Source organism: Ambystoma mexicanum, chromosome 1p (assembly GCF_040938575.1).
Source record: "Ambystoma mexicanum isolate Mex_15411 chromosome 1p, UKY_AmexF1_1, whole genome shotgun sequence".
NCBI classification, from domain to species: domain Eukaryota; kingdom Metazoa; phylum Chordata; class Amphibia; order Caudata; family Ambystomatidae; genus Ambystoma; species Ambystoma mexicanum.
Window position 1 is genome coordinate 692,150,857 of NC_090921.1, and position 23,098 is coordinate 692,173,954.

The following is a 23,098-nucleotide window of genomic DNA, read 5'->3' on the forward strand; positions in this document are numbered from 1 at the left end:
ACAATCAAGTTTCAGCCACTTGGATCAATCACAGTTCCATGTATTGGGACGGTTCATATTCAAGTTTTTCTCAAAAAGGGGCGTGGCTTGGAGCCATGACGGTCGGTTTGGCTCTGTGAGAGCTCCCGGCTAGTGCCATGCAGCCAACAAAGATGCACCGGTAAGGTGAGACACCGCACCCAAAGACAATGCATTTGACAGCGGAGTAGCTGCTGCAGGACTTATCCGCCTCCTGTCCCTCCATGTCCCGTGATTCAGTTGTTCTGAGGCTTGCCACCCAGTCGTAGTGTAAAGACTGACTGAGAGGCAAGATGGCGGCTGCCGGCCCGGACTGAGACAACCCATTGTTCCAGCAGCGCAGCAGGGATTGGGAGGGGCACTGCAGCGTGGGCCGCCTGTCTGCTCCGGAGGTCGCCACCCGCGCCAGCTTCGCCCTCAACACTGGAGCACCTTCAGCACTACCCGAGACCTTAACCAGCCACGGCCGGAGGCTCGCCCGTGTGGAGCTGGACCACCCCCGCTCCCCAACATCAGACTTCTTCTGAGACAAGGCGGTGGGGTTGAGTCGCTCCCTGCGTGAGGCAGAGGTGATGAGCCATAGCGAGGGACACTGGGGGCACCGTCAAACCGTCGGGGACGTGTGACCCAAACAAGCGGGGAAGCACAGTGGGAGCAGCGGACCCCGACCGGGCGGCCCGGTCTGCCGCCTCGGCCCTCACCACCACCACCACCACGCTGGAGGAATCCACTTGAAGCGCGAACCAGTCAGTACTGGGGAAGATACTTGGCCCTGCCCAACAATCCTTTAATCCCGGGATTGCTTTACGCTTCTAGGCAGTTGCTGGGCAACACGCCAGAATAAGCGCGGCGGTTCCTGAAGGCATAGACTTTGACCACCCAGGCCCCCAGACAAAACAAAGGAAATCTGGCATTTCTCCCCACCGGAGCATATCATTCTGCAACAGAAGTTGGGGTAACAACGCAGCCCCCACAAACCCCCCAGGAAAGTACCACCCAAGCAGAGAGTGGCCAAGTGGAGGGCACCCAGCGGCCTGAGCCTCCTGCTCAGGAACCCGGCCAACCCATGGCGTCATCGCAGAAAGCCTGGTAAGCCGTGCAGGGGCTGTCATTACGCGGTCCCCGGTGACAAGAGGAAATAGTTCCTGGGCCGGCGCAGGAGACACCGATGATCATCAAGGAGCCCACTTCGGACCCCATCTGTTCATCTGTCGGGTCAGAAGCCCCTGAAAATCCCTGCAGCACCCTCAGACAAACTTGGTGTCGGTGGGGTGGGGGCCCCACTGGAGGAGCCCCATTTGCGAATTGAGATGCAGGCGAGTGGTGGACTGAGCCTCTCCTCTCTAGAAGGCACTCAGGGCCCCGGCCTCTGCCTTCGGCCTCCACCCCCCGAAAGCAAATCCAGAACCGCAGCCAGAGGTAAGGCGGCACCTGCCGCACTGCCTGGGAAGCCCACCTATAGCGCCCGCGCAGCACAAACCCACCGTCCCACAAGGGGGCTCACTAGGTAGTCCAAGGGAACTCCTATCTATTACAAATATCAGGCATCAGGTGGTGCTGCGCTGCCGCATGGGACACCCTGATCTTGCTCAAAAGCACCAAGCCACAGCCCATACTCCGGCAGCCCGACTACTAGCAGTACACCTGTCTTAGCCACAAGGCCACCTCCAGCATTGTTGAGGCAGCAACCCAAGAGAGTGGCACGACCCACACAAACCAGCTCGGCCGCCACCTACTCGAAACGAAGGCCCCACCAGCTGGAGTGGTCTGCAGCACCCCTGGGATCCTATAACCCTGCTGCCACACTATAAACTTCCACAAGGCCATCAGAGGCAGAGCCAGGCACCACGAGAAAAGCACCCAAAGGGGAAAAGGATGCAAACACAGCGGGCAGTATAACCAAAAGCTACAAGCAACGTACGAGGCACTGAAGGCGCAGTTCCCTCCCTCCAGAGCAGGAGTGCCCAAAGTACAATGACCAAGAACCCCAAATCAACGAAACAGACAGACACTGCTGCACTACTAATGACCCCCATGGCGGAGAAGACAAGATGGGGGGAGCGTAACGAAAGCATGGCTCTAAGCAACCATCCAGAAGCGGCACATGAGCAGGCGTCACAAGCATTCCCAAAATCAGATCTCCATGAACTATCACCAAGGAATACCAGAAGGGGACTGAAGAGGTAATGAGCAAGATCTCAACCCTGGATAAGCAAGAATCCAGAACAGTGGAAATCGAAACCGCACTATGAACAAAACTTCAAAATTGAGGAGGGAGCGGATTGGATCGCAGCGCTCGAAGCCAGATGTGATGCACTTGAAGCCAAACAGGAGGATGCAGAGAATCGCTCTAGGTGCAACGCAACAACATCCTCCTGCGGGGAAATCCAGTCATCAATCTCTGAGGAGGAGCTGGGGGCTTATCTGAATGACATCTTCCGCTTTATCCTGACTCTCCCCGACGAAACCCCACTAGAACTCGATAGAGTGCACAGAACAAGACTGAAGCAAAGCACCACCACTTCAGCAGACGTACTGGCAAGAGTTCACTTTTATAAAGTTAAGGAAGAAATAATGCGGGAAGCCAGGAACTGTCGGCCCGCATACAATTCATAGATGCTGCGATATCCCTGTACCAAGACTTGGCAACGGTCACGCTGGCAAAGAGAAAAGCTTTGAAACCCATGACAGAATGACAGAGAGGAAGATCATATACAGATGCAGTTTTCCCACTGCTTTAACTTTCGTATGGGAAGGCAGACCCCGGCACATCCTGTCCCCAAGGGAAGCAGAGAGCTTTATGAACCCAGAGGCTGAGGAGGACGAACTCGACAAAGGTGCTTCCACCACGAAAGGCGTGCAGAATGAATCCCTATGATTCTGGTGCCGGGTGGAGGGCCGACAAAGAGTGAGAGGCCACCCCCCCCATTCCAAGCATAAAAAGAACAATAACCGCTAATGAGGGAGCCTCCGCCTTTCCAAATTCCGGGGGTGCCCCAGGCCACTACAAGCTAGGTCCACTGGGGAGCGGTGCAGCTAATGAGACCTGAATAAGAAATAGCACGCTTCACAATGAAACCTCCATGCTAGAAGTCGCTTTAAGGCCTAGAGGTCTCAACTCCCCAATACAGATCCCAAGGGCAGGGAGTAACCAGGCCCCCCCGCAGCGAACGATGCAGCTAAGAAAACCTGTGAAACACAAATTAATCAACCTCCAAGTGTTACCACACTTTAAGAGGCGCGGTCGCCTCTATCTGAGTTGGTTGCGTTGGCTAGTTGGTTGAAGGCTGGACTGGAAAACCTGTTTTGTTACTGAGCGGGGGTTGTGGGGGTGGTGGGAATTCGAGGGGGAGACGGCATGGGGAGAGGGGGAAGCACTCAATAGAGGGCATGACCTAAAAGAAAAGCAACTCACGACGCAAGGCAACCCTACCATCAGGACGCAGCTCAGCCTGCGAAACAAGACAGCATGGGTTGGCCCACAGGAACTCTGGGGAACAATACTCAAAGCAACCAGATAAAACTCAAGTGACCACCCATGACAAAGAACTCACCATGACAACATGGAACGTACAAGGCCTAAACGTCCCAGTTAAAAGGAAGTAGGTAGAACGCAGGCTTGCCCAGCCTGCAGCAGACATCATCTGCCTACAAAAGACCCACCTCCTGGCGGCGGATCAGCGTTAACTGAAGCGCTACTTTGCATCAGCAGGCCAAAATAAAAGAGGGGTGGCCTTACTCCTTAGCCACGATGATCCACTAACACAAGTCACAATCAAAACAGACCCAGAGGGGAGAGATCTCCTACTGAAAGGACTCCTGGTGGAACTGCCCATCACCCTAGCATCTACTGTCCAAACAGCTCACAAGACCGCTTCCTCCGCAACATCCTACCAACCATTGCAGCCTTTTCCAAGGGTCGCTTACTAATCGGTGGTGACTTTAACTTAACCCCGGATCCGAATCTGGACAAAACGCTACCCCCAACCAGAGAAGACTTCGCTAAAGCACCGAGTATGGCAGAATTCCTACGGGAAACAGAGACCATCGACGTCTGGAGGCTATCCAACAAGGGTGCACGTGATTACACATTCTTCTTGCATGTCCACAAAGGGTACTCAAGGATCGACCTGCTTCTGGCATCCGCCGTGCTCTTCCCATGCGTGGAGAAAATACATATAGGACATAGAGCCATATCAGACCATACGCCAGTCACTATGCGCCTGCGAGTGCAGGGCTTGCCAGATCCCTTGCAAAAACACTGGAAGCTGCCAGACCAGATTCTGGTGGGCGTCGCAACAAGCACAGAACTAGCAGAAGCCCTAACTAATTATTTCAAGGAGAACACGACAATACCTCAACGACGATCATCTAGGACGCCATGATGCCAGTAATCAGAGGGGTGGCGATCAACTGCACGGCGAAGCACAGACAACAAAACCAACTGCAGCAAGCTAAATTGGAGGAAAAGGTCACGTAGCTGGAGATTATCTTCAAAAGACGCAAAACTACAACAACAGGTAGAGAACTCAAAAGAGCGAAAGCAGGATTGGAAATGTATCTAGCGGACAGTTCAGCCAGAGGCCTGGCGTATACCAAGCAGTTTTATTACTTAAACAGCAATAAGGCAAACCGCCTACTGGTACAAAAACTGAAGAAACTGCACCTGCGGAACAACATTCAGAGCCTATTAGACCAGAACAGCAAGACGTGCCACACAAACTCGGAGAAACTAAAGCTAATGACGGAATACCACAAGAAAATCATGACTGGCAACCCAATGGATAAGACTGCACAGCTGCAATACTTAGCAACTGCCCAAAAAAGTCCACCACATCCCCAACTGGAATCCGTGGAACGCCCAATCACAACAAAGGAGGTAGGGGACACCATTCGTTGCCTGAAAAACAGGGACCCAGGCCTAGATGGGTTGACAACCCAATTCTACAAGAAATGTGCCCACATTCTGGCCCCCCAATTGGCAATCCTCTACAACTCATTTCTGTCTACGGGATCCACCACCCCATCGATGGAAGAGTATCTGACGGTCCTAATTCCGAAGCCGGGGAAAAGTCTGGACCAATGGTCATCATGCAGACCCATCACACTGTTAAACAACGACACCAAAGTGTTTGCGAAAATCCTAGCGGGCAGACTGGCGCAAATCCTTCCAGGCATCATATACCGAGACCAAACGGGCTTCATCCCGGGACGCAGCACACAGGACAATATTAGGCGAAGCATAAACCTAATTGATTCAGCGAACAGGATGGGGTCGGAACTAGCAGTACTATCACTCGATGCGCACAAAGCCTTTGACATGTTAGACTGGGGCTACATAAGAGAAACCCTGCAGCATTATGGATTCGGACAGAATTTTGTGAATTCGACATTCCCTAACTTTCAAAAACCCTGCACGAAACTCTGAATAAACGGCGCCAGATTAGAGAAAAAATATATATAACGGGAGGCACCCAAATGGAACCATTCCCCAGCAGAGTCCGCCACAAACCGTCAATACACGGGCTGTAAGTCAAAGGGGAATCCTACAAAGCAGCCCTATACGCTGACGACTTCCTACTGATGGTTACACGAGCAGAAGCATCCATGAAGGCAGTGTGGAAAGAGCTAGAAGCATTCAAGGAGGCTTCGGCATTTAGGGTAAACTTCACAAAATCAACAGCAATGGGCATCAACATGACGAGAAAGATCAAGCAATTGCTAGCAGCCAATTACCCGATCCCATGGACGAAATCACAAAACAATTACTTGGGAGTCCAGATCCCATGCAACACCGAATGAATATGCAAAGTAAACTTCCCCCACTGTTCAAAGAGCTGAGGAACGACTTGGCACGTTGGCAGAAACAAGAAATATGGTTCGGTAGAATAACCGCATTGAAGATGAATCTAATCCCCAGACTGATCTACTATTGCCTAGCACTCCCGGTAACAATCCAGAAGAAGGCCATCCAGAAGCTACAGGCAAGCGTCCTGAAATACGTTTGGGAAGGAAAGAAACTACGGATACCGAGGCAGATTATTTATTTGGATTTGTAAAGCGCACTACAACCCTGGGGCAACGAGGCGCTGTAAGAAGATGAAAGCAGGCTTGCTTCGGGGTTACAGGTGAGTGGCCCCAGTTAGAAACAATTGCTTAGTTACAAAGAGTCTGTAGACCCAGCACAGGTTACATTTTGTAAGTACATGGTATGAGAACAACAGAGTTCAAGGGCACGAACAGGTTAGAAAGGGAGGCTGTCGGACAAGGAGGCTGGTTTTTAGTGCCTTACGGAAGGCTGCATGAGATTCAATCAGTCTGATTTGGGCTGGGATGGTGTTCCAGTATGTCGCTGCCATGGTTGGGAAGCTGGAGCCACCGGCTCACACTCTACATGTGGGAGGGACAATGATGCGATTGGCGTAGGCAGTCCTGAACGGTCTAGAGGCAGTTTGTCTGATGATCCTTTGAGCTAGATAGGGGGGGGGGGGAGGCTAGTCCATGAAGACACGTCTGTGTGAGAGCCAGTGTTTTAAAGAAGATCCTTTCTTTGACAGGAACCCAGTGCACTTGTCTTCTGATACCAGAGATATGATCCCTACGTGAGATACCAGTTGCAGCCCTGAGGGCGTTGTTCTGTGCCAGCTGGAGTTTAGCCAGATTTTTTTGGGATGTTCCAACAAAAAGGTAATTACAATAGTCAAGCCTAGATCCAATGATGGCCCTTGCAATAGTGAGGCAGTTGTCTTGTGATAGGAATGGCCTGACTGCATTGATTCGTTTTGGAATGATAGGCTGCTGAGGACGCGTTGGCATTAACCTGCCTTTCCATGGACAGGCTAGGTTCAAGGTATACGCCCAGTGTTTTGATTGCTTGAGACACCGTGATAGGTATGTTGTCTATTGTGAATGAACAGTATTGCTTGTCCAATTTGCCCAGCGTTGCTGTGGATCCAATTAGCAAGAGTTCCGTTTTTTCACTGTTGAGACAGAGCCAGTTTTCAGCCATCCATGATTTAATTGTAGAATAGATGAGGTTGAGGGTGTTCATGTCGGAGGGATAGTCACCGGTTTGAGGTATGAGCACCTGGGTGTCATCTGCATAATTGGTATGAGTTGCCCATGGCGTCAAGGATTTGGAATAGGGGTCTCGTGAAGAGGTTGTAGAGAGTTGGGGCTATGCAGGAGCCTTGTGGAACACCACAACTGATTGGACTGGGGTTAGCGTTCGAGGAGTCTGAGAACACCTTCATCACTCTTCCTTTGAGGAAAGAAGATATTAATTGACAGGACTTTGGGGAGAAGTTGGCTGTGGATGACAGGTGATGAGTGTTTTATGATCAACCAGGTCAAAGGCCGCTCATAGGTCTAGATGGAGGAGGAGAGCCAGCTTACCTATGTCCCTTAGGTCATCCATTTGGTTTTTAAGATCAAGTAATGCCGACTCAGTGCCATGCCGTGGACGGAATTCAGACTGGCATAGTCCCAAAAGTTGGTGGACTTCCAAGAATTTCTTAACTTGCAGGTAAACTGCTTTGTCCAGTATCTTTAGCAGGAAGGAGACCGTGGTGATGGGTCTGTAATTCCCCGGGACCAGGGTGTCAAGAGATGGTTTTTTATGGAGTGGCCGGACCCAAGCTTCCTTAAGTGACATTGGGACCTGAGCAGTACGGAAGGATGAGTTAATGAAAGCGGTGATGAAAGGGGCGAGGGAAGGAGCACAGTCCTTAATTATATGCTTCAGGGCTCGGCGGTGGTAGGACTAGGGGTCCCGGACGTGGATAGGTACTGCCTCGCGGCGCAGCTCTTGCATCCCTTCGCATGGAAGTCTAGCACAAACCAACCCTGCTGGTTAAAGCTGCAAGAAGACTGGTGCCAGTGCCCAATAGTGTCGCTTCCACACATGGCGAGTCCCAGGGACCCTCCAGACTCGGGCCCCTTGCCACCGGCAAGAAACACAATGGTGTGCTGGAAAAAGGCAGCTCGCCAGTGGAACTGCAAAAGCGATGTGGGTCCCCTCGCCCCGATCTGGGACAACCCAGAATTCACACCGGGAATCACACCAAACAACTTTGATAAATGGAAGGAAGGTGGGCTGAAGAACATTGCAGACTTCCTCGAAAACAGAGCCCCACTGAACTTTGAAGCCTGTAAGATTCCAACATGCGCAACTCAGACATTGGCTGTCCCACAAAGCAATAAAGAAAAACAGAAGCAGAGAATTAACAGCCCTAGAGCGAATGCTCAGAGCGAACCCCCCATGGAGAAAATATCCACCTTATACAGGCTCCTGGACAGATCAAATCTAAACAAAAAAAGAGGCCTACATGCTGAAATGGGAAAAGGACATAGAGAGAGACACCGAACCGGATGAGTGGGCCCGCATCTTGACTCGAGTGCACAAAAGCTCAAAATGTGTAACCAACAAAGAAGGGCCAATAAAATGTTGCTACAGGTGATACCGAACCCCGGAGATCCTCCAACAAGTGTAACTCCACAATGTTGGAGAGAATGCTCGGATACAGACACGCTGCTCCACCTCCTATGGTCATGTCCCAAAGCTGCATAGTTTTGGAAAAATGTACTGGAACAAATCAAATTAATCACAGGTCTCTCGATCCCATTGGACCCAGGGATTGTCCTACTGGGAGCCATGGGCGAAGGTCAATTCCTGCTAACCGGCCGTATTGCAGACCTGTGCTCGCATCTACTCACAGCTGGGAATATCTCAATAGCAAGGCTATGGAAAAACCCTGAAGGCCCAGCAATCCCAATGTGGTGGTCCAAGTGTTGGGACATAGTAGCGGCAGAAAAAATCACAGCCTTCCGTTTTGGCAATAGAAACAAGTTCCATCACACCTGGGCTCCCTTCCTGGACTACATGCAGCAATTCCCTGGAATGGCGCAGAAACCCCCATTCCTTCGATGGTTGCACAAGCAGGACCAAAGAGACAACCGGAGGGCAGAAAGCACAAACCAAGAGGCCCCGAGACCGAACTGTGACCTGAAGGTCGCTCGGGTCCCCTGGGCCCCAGGATCACACAAGAATCTCCACCACAGGAGAATCTAATCCCCAACTTAAATCTCATAGGTGAAGCCGCTCCCCAACCAGAGCATAATGTGAAGTCAGCATTCTCCTTGTTTTCCCCCTGCCCAGTGCCCCTCCTCCCACCTAAGGACTGTTGTTATGTTTTGTTTTTGTATTTGCTGTTATTTATTTTCTTCTCTTAAGTTCATAAACAAGATCGGTCATCACTCTCCATGCATGACACTATGGTGAAAGTTTGTACTTATAAAAGCAATAAAAAGAATCTTTGGAAAAAAAAAAGTTGCTATTCGTCAAAATCTTTTCTGGACTTCTAAATTTCACATTACATCACAGTTCTGAATTGGTTTCTTTCTCAAATAACAGCACAACGGAATTCAATTATCTTCATTTCACTGGGGATTTTCTTCCCCAACAGTTTAGCAATGTTTCAATTGATCCTCATCTCACGGTTTAAAGTTACTTTAACAAAGTTCAAAGTTCCTTTAGTTAAGACGAGGCTTTGTTTCTCCACAGGCTCAACAGCCGTTCTGGTTTCCTTTCCTTCAAGAAGTTTCAAGATCACACTCTTCCGTTCCTTTCACTAGGTTATCACTTGTCCCACACTGGGGTTCCCTTCCTCAACCTTTCAATCACTTTTAACAAATCTTCATATAAGAGACTTTCCAGAAAACGCACAGTACTCCTCAGCCCTGTGCGGGTTCACTCTGATACCTGGCTTACATTTAACTTGAGTCGTGCCCCTGCCACTGTGTAGTTCCACTATGGGTCCCAGACCACTGGATTCTCAGACGTGGGTCCTAGGCCCTCTTGTGCTTTTCATATGGGTCCCAGACCCTTACGTTCACTTTCTTAGCTTTCACAAATATTTTATCTCGCTTTTCCTTTCTTGCGCAGCTCCCCCTGTTAGGCTTTCTCTTTCACTTCTATTTCAAACTTCACACAGCTCCTCTTCACTTTAGAAAGCATTTTTTCAATGTTTTACAAAGTCTTTTTCTTGTCCGAGGGTTGCTTGCACCTTCTAAACTACAGTTCCCATAATGCCTCTCTCCCTTAGGCTATGGCAATTTACATTCAAAGCTTTTGCATAGCTTCCTTTCCTTTCTGGACTTCAATAGGGCCACTCGCACTCCGTTCATTTCATTTGTAACAAAAGGCTTTCTCTAAAGCTTTCTTTCACACGTGCACCGGGTTTCACAAAAGTCAATGGTTGCCGCGTTTTCGTCTGCTGGTTTCCGCTGCTCTCAGCGTTGGGTCTTGCCCCTCTGACACCATGGCTTCTATTCATAGACCCTGGGAAAATGAGCACTCCAGTGGACACGGCCAGCAGGAGAAACCGCTCCTAAGCCATGCTTCAGTCACTCCCAGACACCGGGCCAACGCTTTGCCACTCCTTTCTCCTCTGGACTCTCCAGGCAGCTTCCTCTGCTCCTCTCCTGCTTCTTGGCTCTCCAGATCCTCTCTTTAGTTCCAGCTGGCCCAGAGTGTGCATGTGTGCTCCACCCTCTGGTGGAAAAGTCAATTGGAGTCAGCTGGGAGTAGTTGCCTAGCCCTGCCTGACCTGATTAAAGATACAAAATGGAGAAGGCCCATAGTAATCCATTGCCAATTGATCCCTATGGGTAATCTTCATGACACATGTTATTCTTCGTCCCAGTCCTGCAGCTAAGTGGGGAAATTGAATTATGGGAGTTGTAGTGTCCCACTAAGAGGGAAGGAATGTTGGGTAGAAAACTGTCAGGAAAGGGGAGGAGGGGTACCATGTCTCACCTTTAGGCACTCCCTCCTCAATCGCTGAGGACCATACACCCAGGAAGTCCTCCCTCGTTAGTTCACCCTCAGGGTCGGGATTAGGAGATTCCCGGGGAGTAAGGTGGGAAAAGCCCTTTCGTTTTTCACATTTCATACAGCTTCCAGTTGAAGACCCTGAGAACTGATAGGTAGAAGAGTCACCCAGCAATTTTTGCTGTACTCTTGGATTGTTACCAGTTCTCCTGAGTGAGTGGGAACCTTTTTCCACACTCACTCAGTTTTTTCCTCTATGTTTGGTAACCTTTTACAGCCCTTTTGGTTGCATCTTTTTGGAGCCATGCTTTCTGCCAACTTTTAAGGCATCTGCAATTTCTCAGCATTATTGCTGGGAGCTCCTTGAGCTGCCCTTTTTATTTTCCTTGTGATAAAAACATTACCAAGGACAGGGGGATACTGTTTATCCTACCTGGGGGATACTTTTTATCCTACCTGACTTGTATATTGTGGAATCAGCACACCGCACTTTATGTGGATTGCTGAGGGGACACAATGTATCTGAGTGGCTGATGGCAGTGGATGATTTATACCGACTTTTTGGGAACTTTACACACAAGCTGCTATCACCACTGACCTAAAAAGGTGGCTGTACTATTTTCCACCAACTAATGATGATTTATCCTTTCTTGAGCCTTCTACCTACATGTGCGAGGAAGTTCTGCTAGGTCTTTTGTCATTGGCGGGCTTCCTTGTGAAAGCCTGCCATGGCTCTCTGCGTGCCTAAAAGGACAGGAAGTGGGGGAGGGGACAGAAACTCTCCTGGTCTTTGTCCTGTAGCGTGTCTGCCTGTATCCATTTCGAACTAGGAGGCTGGCTGTCCTTTTGGATAAGCCAGCCCCCAGATTTGCATGAAGGCTTGAATGGTGATTGGTGAATCCCGATAGTTTTTTTGTGAATAAAAGGAGAGGGTCCTGGAGCACAAAGGCAGAGTCGACCAATGGAAAGAAGAATCCGAAGAAGGACGACGTCTGTAGTCACCTCCAGTGACTGCTGATTAACCGATGCTGCTCCGCCATACTCTTTTGCTCGACAGGGAAGATCCAGACCGGATGACTTCCTCCCTTGGACTGGTAGACCTAAACAGTCTCGAGACAAACTGCATTTTCAGCCGTACCTTGAAGAGCTGCAAGCATTCTGGGATGCAATCTCCCAATACCCTGGGACCTGGACCGTTTTGCTGTGCATCGTCTCCTGAAGTGTAGTTTTGGCTGGAACCTTGTGGGCATTCTTCTGGGCCTACACAGACTCTTTCCCACTCTGACACGTCTCCTCTTCCAAGTCGGGGACCGAAACACAGAGGGAAATCTGCCATGCGACAACTGTCGTCGCTCCGAAGTCTGTGTCGATTTCAGACATACCAGTATCGTGAAAATGGTCTTCTGGGCGTCCCATTTGTTGAAGCTGCCTTCTGCTTCTGCCCAAAGTTCCTTCTTCACCTTCAAGGCCAATAATCCAAACAGGAGTTGCTGTCGCCTCACCATGGGGACCCGACGGTGACATTTTTGTTCTTCATCAGAAAAGGTACTGTCCCACACCTGGGTGCCTGCTGTGTTGATCTGTAGTCCTCCTGAGCTACTTGAGAAACTTTGTGATGGACAGCCCAATAGTGTTCTCCCAGTCCCAAGTACATAGGTCCATTGGGCTACGATCCATCAGGGGGTCTACCTCACTACACCCTCTTTATACTAAACATTTTACCTACCTGCAGCAATGAAGACTCATGCTGAACTTTTAACTTTGACAGTGTCTGCCTTTCTTTGTTCTACAGTCCATGGGTTCTGGTCACCCAGTGTCCCAAATGACTTTGAAACTCTCATCCCTGATAGGGCTGAACTTTCTAAAGTATAGGCTGCCTAGACGTTACTTACCAGTATCCTTGTTGCAATTTATTGAATGTTGGTTCAAGAACTGATTTGCTAACTTGAATGCTACTCTGACTACTTACTTACCGGTTTATCATCTAAAGTCGACCAGTGAACTGAGTAATGCTCAAACAATGTCTTATTGTATATATGTGAAAACGTTTACTTACCTAAACTCCTAGTCATGCATTAGTTACCTTAGTGTTTATAATAAATAACCATATGTTTATGAAACTACTGTGTGTAAGTCTATTCTTGACCATAAGTGTGCTCTGGGGTCTTTGTACATACCTACAGCCCTTTTCCCTCTGAGAATAGGTCTGGCTGCTTGACCATAGCTACCAAACCTTTTTGATAGTTCAGGCCAAACCTAAGAGGGGGTTTTATACAGTCCTACCAGAGGTGGACTTTAGTAAAACTCCCTAACACAAAGACAAATTAAGACTCCTGCAGAAGAGACAGTCTCAGGACAGCTCAGGCACACAAAGTTAAGATCCAACGAAGGTCAGCATGGTCAGGTGGTGACAGGAAATTGTACAATGGCGAACACAGGGGCAGCGACAGCACAACAACCTGTGGCGCGAGTGGAAGTAGGGATGTAACGGTATAACGGTATACCGTTAAAGATACCGTGGACCACTTAATTGAACAATAATAACCGTCACATTGTTTATACTGTTTATATCGTTAAGTGTGCTTTTCAATCTGATTTGGAAAGGCTGCAGTAAGCAAGTGCTGTGCAGTCTTGGCCTTGCACTGTTGGATGTGCCGTCTGCAAAGTAGTTTCAGTTGGAGCAGTTTTTAATGCCATTCCATAAACCACACGTGCCTGACACAAAATAAATGTTAGCAATAGGAAGAGTACATACAGTGCTAAGAAGGAAAACGGTTTACTTTGGGTTGGTGGCTTTGGGGTTTATATATTTATAATGGATGTTTACAAAACATATGACAATGGAGGATTTCCGTGGTTCTATTATTGAATTTACATATAATAAGTCACACTGCAAAATTCAATCATCTTTGTGGGTATTCCCTGCTGCCATACCAAATGGGTTACATGTCCGCGATTACTGAACACCTTTTGGCCCGTAAGTAAACTAAAGGCTGTAACATAAAGACAGAGTGTTTGTGTGCGTGTGTATGCGCACAAGTGTATTCTACCATCAGCCTCCATTGATCTGTGGCATGCAGGTTATCAAGATGGCAACATGTTCATCTTCACCAGTAGCCAGTGGGGGAGCTAAAAGCCTAAATGACCACTTAAGAAAAGCTATTCAGTTTGCTTTGCCAGTCGCAGCAGGGCTTCCCCCCCATCCTCCTCCTCTCCACACGTGTGTTTGTGTTTGGTGGAAGCAAGGGGTGGCATTTCAGTGGAAAGTATGTTGAAAAGCCCAATTCTGGCCCTGGGTGCCTGGTTTTGTTTGTGATGATAAATCTGACAATTTATGACCTTTTAGAAAATATTTGTTAAGATTAGTTAACTCCACCTGCTATACCGCGATAACCATGATATACCGTCATTTGGCAAGAAGGTTATCGTACCGTCATAAAACTAATACAGTGACACCCCTAAGTGGAAGATCTGCAAAGTTCCAAGGCTCTACTCGGAATGACAATGGCTGCATCGAGGGGGCCCTTGAGAGTGCTGCTCAGTCCACTGGTTGGTCCAGGGTACATCCAAAGGCTCAGCAGGCAGCAGTCTTCAAGCAGGGTTCGAGACTGGTTGTTCACACCAGTCCTCGGGTCAAGTCACCAATGAAGTTCTTCTTGAGATCAAGACAGAGGAGCAGGGCTTCACCGGGACAACACTGGCATAGATGCTAGTCAGCTGCAGGGTAATCTGCGGGTCATCAGAGGGCTGTTCGTCTTTGTAGAAGTCTTGGTTCCAACGATGATCTACTGAAGTCGCAGGAGTCGTCCTATCCAAGATTCAGGCTGGGAGCAAGCCAACCAATGGAAAGGATTTGCAGATTTCAAACAGCCAGTGGCTATCCAATCGTGGACAGGCACTGGTCACCACAATTGCCCAGCAACACACTTTCTGGCAATGTCCCTTAGCCCGTGGAAATCACTTATCCGGTGAAATACATTTTCCATGCAAGACATTTCTTGACCTGAGAAGGCAGGAAGAAGGCCAAAGAATAATACGGCTGAAGAACAAGCAAAAAACCTCATGGCACGGCCATCTTAAAGGTGCAAACCACCTTTAGTAGCCATTCACGATAAATGCAAAAGTGCACAAGAAACATCTCACAAAAATGGTTAAACATTTTTTTTTATCCCAGCTGCCACCAGCTTGTCTTCGCACAAGTAAGCAAAGTGCTATTATATAAAAAAGATATAAGGATGCAAAGTATCCTAACTTGTCACTGTAAGGTGACATGTGCATGTAACAACACAAACATTCATAAAGGGATAAATAGTATCCCAGTACCCAGAGTTTTAGGCACTACTACGTTATCACATAAGAATGGACAAAGCAGGCAAGAGAAGTAAGGCTTTACATACTTCCAAAAAGTCAGAACAGAGTTCAAAACAAGCAAAAAGAGAGGATGCCACATAGAAATGTATGGGGTGGAAGATGACAGTCAATGGCTCTGAAGCACTAGGAAACCTAGATAAAATTGTGACGTTTGTATATGGAAACAGGCATGGCAGTCTGAGTGTGTCAATTTATTTAGCATTACCGCAGGCCAAACTGTCTGTACCTGATGAACCTGCTGTCCTTCCAGGAAGTGACTGCATGGATGAGGTCTCTGTATCTGGGTGTTTGGAAATCATCTCTTTTTCTGCTGCATGTTCAGAACTCCTCTCTCTTATAGCAGTCGCCCCTCTTTTCTCAGATTGGTTTGCATGTTTGGGCTCCCAGGGTGTCAACTCAGCCAACAAAGACTCTTGTTGTACTACACCTAGGCAACTTCCATCTGCCCTGAAATTAAAAAAAATGTTCAGTCTTTTCCATCAAGAACCCACTCAAAAATCATCCATATCCTTTAGTTTGAAAAACAGTTTTCGGAGTTCCAACATGGACACTATTCACAAATCAATCCTGGGCCCCTTCCAGGCTTTATTTTAGATCAACTTCACTGTAAGCATCAAACCACTTCAAACATTCATCTTTGAGTCTTTTACAGCAGCCACCTCGACACCTATTAAAGGCAAGCTTCTGAGAGTATAACATGTACATCTTCCCAGGTCAATCGCAGACCCTTACCATAGTTTAACCTGGATCTGATTCCAGAGGCAATCAGTGGTTTAGACCAAGATTTACTACAGGGTAGGACTGCACCAAATAACTTGGGCTTTGGGCAAGGATCCCTATAAGCTAAGGGATGAGATTTATTTAACTTCTGCGTTTTCTTTTGCAGACTGAAGTTTGAGCTTTTACAGGCTATATATATATTTAAGCACTAATTGTATTGAGTACTTAAGGACGAAAGGAATAAAGGACCATACCGGAAGTCGAAAACATGCATGCAAGATCAACACAGATCTTTGTTAATCTCTACATATTTTTTTTAATAACATTTTTATTTTATTTTGTTACCGTTCCACAATACAGAAACATACAAAACACAAACTTATAACTTTGCATACAATTGGCAGATCAGCACGAGCAGGCACTGTTTGGGTATGGGCGAGTGCAGGGACACAGTTGTTGTGAGATATAGACAAGGTCGGGTGAGCGAATGTTCTTTTTCCTGTTTGTCTTGTCTAAGCGGCATCCACTGATGATGTTGTAGAACGTGGCCTTTCCGGAATTACGTTTCAAGTCTGTTGGCTATGTTGCCCATGATTTTACAATGTATGTTCCCATTTCCCCCAGATTTTGTCTGCTTTGCTTGGGCATCCTCTTGCTTGGTAGACTTGGCGTTCCATGAGGATGATAGCGTCTACATCTGATATCCATTGATCATATTTCGGGGTGCTTTCAGAGCCCCATAGTTGCGCAATGTTCCTTTTGGCAACCCCTGTGGTTGTCGACAGAAGTAGCTTTTCGAAGCGGGTCATATCCACGTCAGCCTCAACACCCAGAAGAAGAACCTTGGGATCCGTTGGGATCGGGCGACACATGAATTTTGAGAGTTGTTCGCTACATTTATGCCAGAAGCGTTGTATACATGCACACTGCCAAAGGATATGATAGAAGGTACCTTCCTCTTGTTTTCGCAGCGTAGGCATTTGGGGTCGGTTGACTTACCCCATTTATACAAAGCTACTCGGGGATAATATATCCTATGAAGTATCTTCAGTTGGACGAGCCTAATCCTCGCCGATATTGCAGAGTCTCTAGGATACATCAGTCGATATCCAATCTTCGGGTAGTATTGGGCCCACGTCTCTTTCCCATTTCATTTTCAGATTCAGTAGCTCTTACGTGGCAAATGCGGAGAGGGCGTTGTACATGGTAGACGTGGCCTTGTTCTTCACACTGTCCATAACTATATTTCTTTCCATGGGCGTACATTCCGGCATATCTGCCAACTGATCTCTATGCACCGTGAGTGCATGTTGTAGTTGTCCATAGTGATATTGCTCTGTGACTGGGAGATCGTGTGATGACACAAGCTCGGCGAATTGCATCATCTGGTCGTTCATGAATACTTGCTGAATGGTTTGTATGCCAGCTGTTACCCAGTTCGGGCCCCAGTAATCTCCCGAAATGGCTGTGAGGTGAGCATTATTCCAGATGGGCTGGACTGGGGTAATTTTATTGTCCCATCCTAAGTGTTTATGTACTTCCTTCCACACCAGGGCTGTGTGCGCGACTATCGTGCATTCAGGGAGACGGGATTGTTTACAGTAGAGACTTTCAATCGGGGACATGTCGTGTTGTGCAGCTAATTCCGCTTTTATGTGGGGTATGGTCGGGTCCCCATGCAGAATGTCATTAACTGTCGCCATCTGGGACGCCCAGTAATAGATTTGGATGTTCGGGAGCCCTATTCCCCCTCCCAGTCTGAAAGTTGAAGGGTTTTAAGAGCTATCCTCGGGTGTTTCCCATCCCACAGGAGATTACATGTTATTCCATCTATTTTATGGAACTCTTCAATGGGAACATGGAGAGGGGCATTTTGAAGGATGTACAAGAACCGAGGAAGGGCCAGCATCTTGAAGAGCGCCGCCCTGCCTAACAATGTCAGTGGCAATGCCTGCCAGTGGGCTGCATCTTGCGCGTATCTTTTGGTTAGTGAGTGTAGGTTCTGCGTTACATAGCTATCCAGCCCATTTGTAATTAGAATGCCCAGGTAGCGGAACTGTGTGGTCTCAACTTGATACGGGGAACCAGATGCCGGTATGCAATCTACGCCTTTCACCGGGAACAGTACGGATTTGGCCCAGTTCACTCTCAGGCCACTGAAGGCTCCGTAGTTAATCAAAATTTGAGTGACTACAGGGCAGGAGGTTGTTGGATCGCCTAGATACACCAGAAGGTCATCTGCGTAAAGGGATATCTCATCTTCCCAGTCCGACCTCCATCTGAAACCAGTCCACGTGGATGTGCCCCGCAGGAGTACAGCTAATAGTTCTATTATCAGTGCAAACAGCATGCCGAGAGCGGGCAACCTTGTCTGGTGCCTTTTCCCAGTTGGATGTTGCGCGAAGGCCACCCGTTCACTCTTACCTCCGCTAATGGCTTGTTATAGAGGAGTTGCACCCATTTTATAAATGGTTCCCCGAATTGCATCTTACGCATTATTGCCCATAACGCCTCCCAATACAGTGAGTCGAAGGCTTTTTCGAAATCTATGGCTAATAGTGCCAGTGATTGTTGCAGGGCAGGAGCTCTCTCCAGCGCCAGATGCAGCCTACGAATGTTAATTCTCGTGGACCTTTGAGGCATGAAGCCGCATTGGTCTGGGTGGATCAGTGCGGTAATGACCAGCTGTATTTTGGCTTCACTGTTGATTAGGGATATGGGCCGATAGGAAGTGCATTCATCTGGGGGTTTGCCCTTTTTAGGAATCACTATGATGGTGGCCTTGCAGAGATCTGAAAGGAGCTCGCCTTTGTGTAGGGAATGTTCAAACATGTTGAGCAAATGAGTGGGTATATTTAGATGGTTTAGTTTTTTCCAAATGTCTAGTGGGAACCCATTGGGACCTGGAGTTTTGCCTGTTTGGAGTTGGGCAATAGCTGTGGATATTTCATCAAACGTTATTCTGTTATCCAACGCGGTGGCTTGCTCCGTGGTAAGCGTTGGAAGATCAATACTGTTGAGTATAGTGCTGTCTGTTGTGCTAACGGGGGGTTTATAGAGGTCCTCGTAGAAATCAGCAAAACGTTCTGCAATCTCCACATCGGAGAAGAGTAGATCTGTGTTCAAGGTTTTAATGCACTTCACCTTCTGGTGGCCTTTGTCACGCTTTTCCAGACACACTAGCATTTTGCCTGCTTTTTCCCCGTCCCGTACAGACGAGCCTTCATGGCGTTGTGTGCCTTTTTGGCACAGTCCAGAGATAGATTGTACAGCTTCTTCTGAGCCAGTATGAGGGCTCTGTTCGTCTCAGGGGTATCCCTGGCCATGTGATCTGATTCCCTGGACACGACTTCATTTTCGGCTTCGATCATCCCTTCGCGCTGAGCCTTCTTTTTTGCCGAAGTCCACGAGATAATTTCGCTGCGCAGGCCTGGCTTGTATACCTCCCATAATGTGTTGGGATCATCAACCGAGCCTTCATTTAGTTCGAAGTAGTTGGAGGTGGCTGCCTCAATTCTCTCTTGAAGGTCTGGGAACCCCACGTAATAAGAGTTCAGTCGCCACGTGGGGGGGTGGTCGAGGTCTCTCTGTTTCAAGTTCAAGGAGCAATGGGGAGTGGTCAGAGATTCCTCGCGGGAGGAAGGATGCGTTGCACACTTTGTGAATATTTTGATGTGGTAAGAAGAAGTAATCTATTCTGGACATTGAAGCGTGAGCTCCAGAGTGGAATGAATATTGACGAACCACACCATGTAGTTCTCCCCAAACGTCCCTCAGGCCCATTGCAGTCACAAAAGAGGCCAGTTTGGTGGTGGTGGCAGGATTTCTGGCCCTCAGGTGCCTGCGTTAGAGGATATTGTCCATAACTTTATTGAAGTCCCCTCCTATTACCCATGTGTCTGCGGGGTTCGCTGCTAGGATGGGGGTAATCTCCGTTAGGAGATTATTAAGGAGAGTTGGCGGGGAGTACACTGCCATTAATGCCAGGGTTTGGTTCCAGAGCGTTGCTCGGATATGTACATAACGACCTCCTCTGTCTTGCAGTGTATGTGTGATCTCCATCGGGAGTCTTATGAATTAGTATGAGCACTCCTCTTGCTCCCATGGAGAAACCCGCATGCAACGCTGTGCGATAGTTAGATCTTTGGAAGAATTTGCATGCATTTCCCGCTAGATGCGTTTCAGACAGGAAGGCTATATCCGGGGAGTGCCTATTTATATGCTGCAGTACTAGTCTTCTTTTGATACTGGATCCCAGCCCATTCACATTCCATGACATTAGTTTCAGCTTTTTGGGGATTGAAGCAATCTCAGGTGTCATAGGTTGCTTGGAGTAAATATTTGCACATGTGTCTCTTCACTTGTAGTCGCGACATTTGTAAAGCATTTGATCTGCTCTGTGTGCCCACCGTGCCATTGCATGCTAAACATTGAAAAAAGGAAACTTGAAGTCCAACTCACCCCTCCCCATGCTCCTCCCCCAACTGAAGCATCTGTCGTCCCGATATAAACTTCTGAACGCTTGAACTTTAGCTAGTAGAACACCACTCTATGGTGCTCCGGGAACTCTAGTTTGTCTGGGGGGGGGCGCTGTTTGATTGGCCGCCAGCCTTGCTATTTACTCACACCTAAGGTTGCAATGTGAGGTGTGGGCTGCTTTGCGATACATTTGCAGTGATGTGGACAGTTTGGATAATATTGCTACTTCTTATGCTACGTCTTGCTGTGATTCTCCATGTGCGGGTGTTGCTGCAGATCTAGATCAGGTGACCGCTCAGGATGTGGTCTGTGCGTTCCCCTCTCCCCCTCCCCTCAGCGCTCCAGTTGCCATCTATATGCCTTTCGGCCCAGCTCCACGCTTCCTTAGGATCTGTGAAGTGCACCGTCGTATTCTTGTGGAATATTTTGAGCTGGGCGGTGAAGATTAGCCCGTATTTGACTCCCATTGAGTGCAGGCGTTTCTTAAGCGGGTCAAATGATTGACGTGCTTTCTGTACTTCTTTGGTGAAGTCAGGGAAGAAAGCGATTCTTGATCTATTATATGTGACAGTCCCTTTAGATCTCGCCAGCTGCAGCACCGTATCTCTGTCCCTATAGTTCAGGAACCTTGCGATGAATGTACGCGGGGGTGCACCCGGCACGACCTTACCGGTCGGGATGCGGTGGGCCCGCTCAATGGAAAAAAATTTGGAGAAGGATTGTGTGTCACATGTGTTTACAAGCCATTCCTCAAGGAACAATTCCATACAAGCTCCTTCTGTTTTCTTGGGAAGGCCAAGTATGCAGACATTATTTCGCCTAGACCTGCTTTAACTGTCGTCCGCTCTCGCTTCCAGGAGCTTTATACGTGTTAGCATGCTGGACATCTGGCGGTTTACCCCACGTAGACTATCTTCAGTTTCCGATATCCGTGCCTCCTCCTCCCCGGTACGTGAGGTCAGATTCTGCAAGTCGTGCCTTAACAAGGACACGTTTGCTCCAATACTGTCCATCTTCTTCTCCATAGAAGTTCTAGAGCTGGCAATTGCACTCATTATGTCCCTGAGAGAGATGTTTTCCTCTGTGCAGTCTGTATCGGATAGTGACGGCCTCTCTGGGGAGCGAGTCCCCGATGTGGTTGTGTATTGCTCGATTCTACTTTGTGTGGAGGTCTTCCTGGGCTTATCTTTCCCCATATCCAGTGTTCAGGTGTGCTGACTTCGAAGGTCTGTGTCTCTGGAGGGGGATGCGGGCAGGAAAGCGGATAGGAGAGCGCTGTCGAGGGGGGCCAGGGGTGAGCACACTACACGTTTATTGCTATGAGGCCAGCGGTCACGTGGATTCGTGTCAGATAGATCTATGGTGCACCACTACCGCCTCTTGGATGGGGTGGCCACAGGGAGGGGGCCTTTGCCTGGAATTGTGTTGGGTGTGAGCCTATATATTGGCCCGGGTCTGCCGTGTATACGTGCGTCGATGTGCTCCGTTTGCTGTAGACCCCTTGCTCAGCTCCACTTGTATTGCTATGTTCGGGCGCTTTTACAGTGTACAGGAGGGGAAGGCGGCAGCATTATATGTAAAACCGAGAGATTCCTGGAGTCTCAACGGCAATTGGCTCTGGGCGCCAGAGCGGCGGGGGCAGCAGTCACACAGGGCCTTCTGCGATCTGTCTGCTCTCTACGCCTCCACTTTATAATGGAGACGGCAATCGTCTCTATGCCTCCTTGTAGGATATTTATTTCCCCCCTGCTCCTTCTCAAGTGAGGCCGTCCAGCTTGTAACGCAGGCGTTTTCCGGCTCTCTGTCCCTTCTCCCCTTAGTTGCTGAGCGGCATTGGCTGTGTCTGACTGCCGAAATCGAGAGGGCCACCGAGGCGTGAGGTTCGCCTATGTGGTCATAATGTTGTGCATGAGCCACCTGCGCAGCGTAGTTGATCACACTGCTGTTGGTGCTTGACAGAACTATTTTGCTGTGTCCTGTCTCCGCTTACTGCACCAGTGGCTCTCTTTTGGAGTGAGGAGTTTTCCCAGTGCTTGTGGCCTCGCCGGTGGCCCCCTACATCTAGTCCAGGCAGTTCATGATGGTTGCTTGGTAGTGTCGCCACTACACGCGAGCGTGCCCACCAGCCCCCGACCAGCGCCGCCTACAGGGGGGCCCAATCTGAGTTAGCCCCCTCCAGCAGCCCACGCCGCTGAGTTATCGCTGATATAGTTCGAGGCGTTTTCAGTTTGTGCAATGTGGGGCCCAGGGGCAGTAACGCTGCGTGGGGAGGCCGTGCAGGAGCGCCACACGGTGACTCCGGCTTCGCTTCCCTGCCCCCCCCCCTCCTCTCCTAACCGCTGTGTCGGGAAGTCGTCGCCCGCAGGCAGATGGGCGGGTGTCTCTCCACAAGCCCGGCAGGCGCTCTACACGGAGCGGAGCGCCCGCGGCTCTGCTGCGGCTCCGGGCATCTTACTGCAGTTGTGTCTTCGTCCCTGGGGCGGGCCGCGATGGTTCGCGATCCCTCGCGGCTCCTCGGTGATGTCGTCTGCCGGAATGTTCGTGCCCACCACCAGGGACACCTCGCTCCCGGTCTCTGGCTCCCAGCTGGAGAGTGAGGCAGCCCGCCTTGGGATTCTCCTGAAGGCGGGAATCGGGGAGGCACCCGTCGGGTTTCGCCCGCTCGTGGAGAGGGAGCGT

The 23,098-nt window shown here is 49.1% G+C and overlaps 1 protein-coding gene across 2 annotated transcripts in view; it reads right to left on the reverse strand.

The window, feature by feature from the left end:
* Window positions 1–23,098, reverse strand: part of SCNM1 (sodium channel modifier 1) — a 395,472-nt gene that overhangs the window by 80,728 nt on the left and 291,646 nt on the right. For both annotated transcript variants that reach the window (XM_069649879.1, XM_069649878.1), the window contains exon 6: window positions 15,447–15,667. In XM_069649879.1, coding sequence (XP_069505980.1) covers window positions 15,447–15,667 — 221 coding nt within the window. The remainder of the gene's footprint in view (window positions 1–15,446; window positions 15,668–23,098) is intronic.